This window comes from Phaseolus vulgaris, chromosome 1 (genome assembly GCF_000499845.2).
Source record: "Phaseolus vulgaris cultivar G19833 chromosome 1, P. vulgaris v2.0, whole genome shotgun sequence".
In the NCBI taxonomy this organism is placed as follows: Eukaryota; Viridiplantae; Streptophyta; class Magnoliopsida; order Fabales; family Fabaceae; genus Phaseolus; species Phaseolus vulgaris.
The window spans coordinates 15,288,109-15,290,266 of NC_023759.2; the positions used below are offsets into that span (position 1 = coordinate 15,288,109).

The 2,158-nt window shown below is 52.5% G+C and overlaps 1 protein-coding gene across 1 annotated transcript; it reads right to left on the bottom strand.

The window, feature by feature from the left end:
• Nucleotides 1-736: 736 nt before the first annotated feature.
• LOC137815579 (uncharacterized) lies at nucleotides 737-1,576 on the bottom strand. Its single transcript, XM_068618694.1, has one exon. It carries the CDS (start codon nucleotides 1,574-1,576, stop codon nucleotides 737-739), a length of 840 nt encoding a protein of 279 aa, XP_068474795.1.
• Nucleotides 1,577-2,158: the final 582 nt, after the last annotated feature.

The window sequence follows — 2,158 nt, forward strand, 5'->3', positions numbered from 1 at the left end:
ACCTCCACCTGGTCCCCTGCAAAGCCATACAAGCACCTTGTATATGGCTTCAGCAAATCAGGGGACAACTGCAGCTTGTTGAATGTGGACCAGAACATCACGTCTGCGGAGCTGCCCTGGTTCACGAGCACTCGGTGTACCTTTCTCCCTGCGGTGACGACCAAAATGACCACGGGGTCATTGTCGTGGGGGACAACGTCGCGGAGATCAGCCTTTGTAAATGCAAGGTCTATGTCCAGCGAGTCGTCCACCCCCTACTCGACCATCGATTTCACTGATCGCACGTACCTCTTGCGCTGAGAAGCAGTGCAGCCTCCTCCCGAAAAACCACCAGATATGGTGTGCACCTCCCCATGGATTAGCATCTCATGGGCCTGATCCTCTTCTGGTACCGTCGAGGTCGCGACCGCAGATGACTCTGCCAGATAATCCTTAAAAAACCCACCCTTCACCAGCTCATCCAACTGATGGCCCAGGGCCAAACAGTTGGTGATATGATGCCCGAACGCCTGGTGGAACTCGCACCACGCGTCCTTGTACGGTCCCAATACTTTATCCGTCTTCGCAGGGACTCTCAGCCTACCTACGATGTTAGGCACGAAAATTAAGTCCTTCTGCTCCACCACGAATTTGTGCCTAACCGGCCTATTCCCCTATGTACGCCCCCTCGCCTGGGGCTTCCTCGCCTCGTAGGGGCGCTTCCTTTCCTGACCTCTCCTCCCAATCACGGCTTCATTCACCCTGGTGGGCTGTGCACGCGACTGCGCTCTTGGGCAGGTGCAACACTCACACGCTTCTCACACAACTCTCCCTCCGTCACGATGTGCTCCGCCGCGCGATGCCTTATCTCTGCGAATGTTCGGGGGCGATTTCTGATGATCAACTCGCATAATGGCCCAAGGCAGATCCCTTTCCTGAACGCATACACGATCATTAGCTCTTCTGTGGTGCCAACCTTCACTACCTGCGCCCCGAAACGATTGATGTACTCTTTCAACGTTTCCCCCTGGTATTGCTTCACATCAAAGAGGTCATACGAAACCAGCGAGGGAGCCCGGTTCGCGATGTACTGCTCCCTGAACAGCTGTGAAAGCTGCGTGAAGGAGGTCACAAGGCCATCTGGAAGGCTAATGAACCAGTCCATTGCCATCCCTGTCAATGTGCTCATGAAGAGCTTGTACCTCACGGTGTCAGAACCGTCAACCAGCATCATCTGCATGTGAAACGCAGTGCGGTGTGCCTCAGGATCTTCCATTCCCGTGAACGTCACCTTTGGTCCCACGAAGGTGTGCGGGATCACCGCCTCCATGATAGACTGCGAGAATGGCATAGGGAACTCCCTAGGTGGCGTGAAACACTCGCGGTCCTCTGTTTCACGACTCCCAGGGTGGTTGCGCAACCCGCGATGCAACTCCTCGTTCGCGCGACACAGCTCTTCATTCCTCACTTGCGATGCCGCAAGATCCACCTGTATGCGCTCTTGCTCCACCTTTGATGCTGCCATCGCCTCTTGAAGGCCTTGCATCATTTCCATGACCTGCTGCAAGATCATGTCATCACTCTCTATGCGCGTCATTGAGCTTTGCCTCGTTGTCCTCATTCTTCGCGATTTCTTGGAGAATTTCGAACTGTTACTATGAATCATGGAAAATCCTTCAGTAAAACTGAGCGAAACCGAAAATGATCGTTAGAAACTGAGCAAACCTAGAAGATAAATGGTAGAACTGAGCGAAACCGAAGATAATCGGTAGAAACTGAACGAAACTCGAAGATTATCGGTAAATCTTGCAAGATTCTTGAAAAACCTCCATGAACCTCGCTACTGAACTTCCAACTACTTGCGGTTGGACTGATGTTTTAGATCGGCCCCACGGTGGGCGCCAAATGTTCCTGCCGGTTGACCAGATTGATCTTCGTGTGTATCAAGGACTCCTTTCTTCTTCGTTCCAAACCTTCACCCTTCGCCACCGTGAATACCTGAAACAGAGAGAACAAAGGGCGCCCACGCGGTCGTTTGCACTCCGACGCTCAAGTCAGTATTGGCAGTAAACACCGTGCACCTCCGTATCGTAACACCGCAACTACAATGTTCTGAAGGTGCGCAACTGATTTCTAACTAACTTCTCTCTCATTCCCAAGTCACTCGTGCATACAGTGT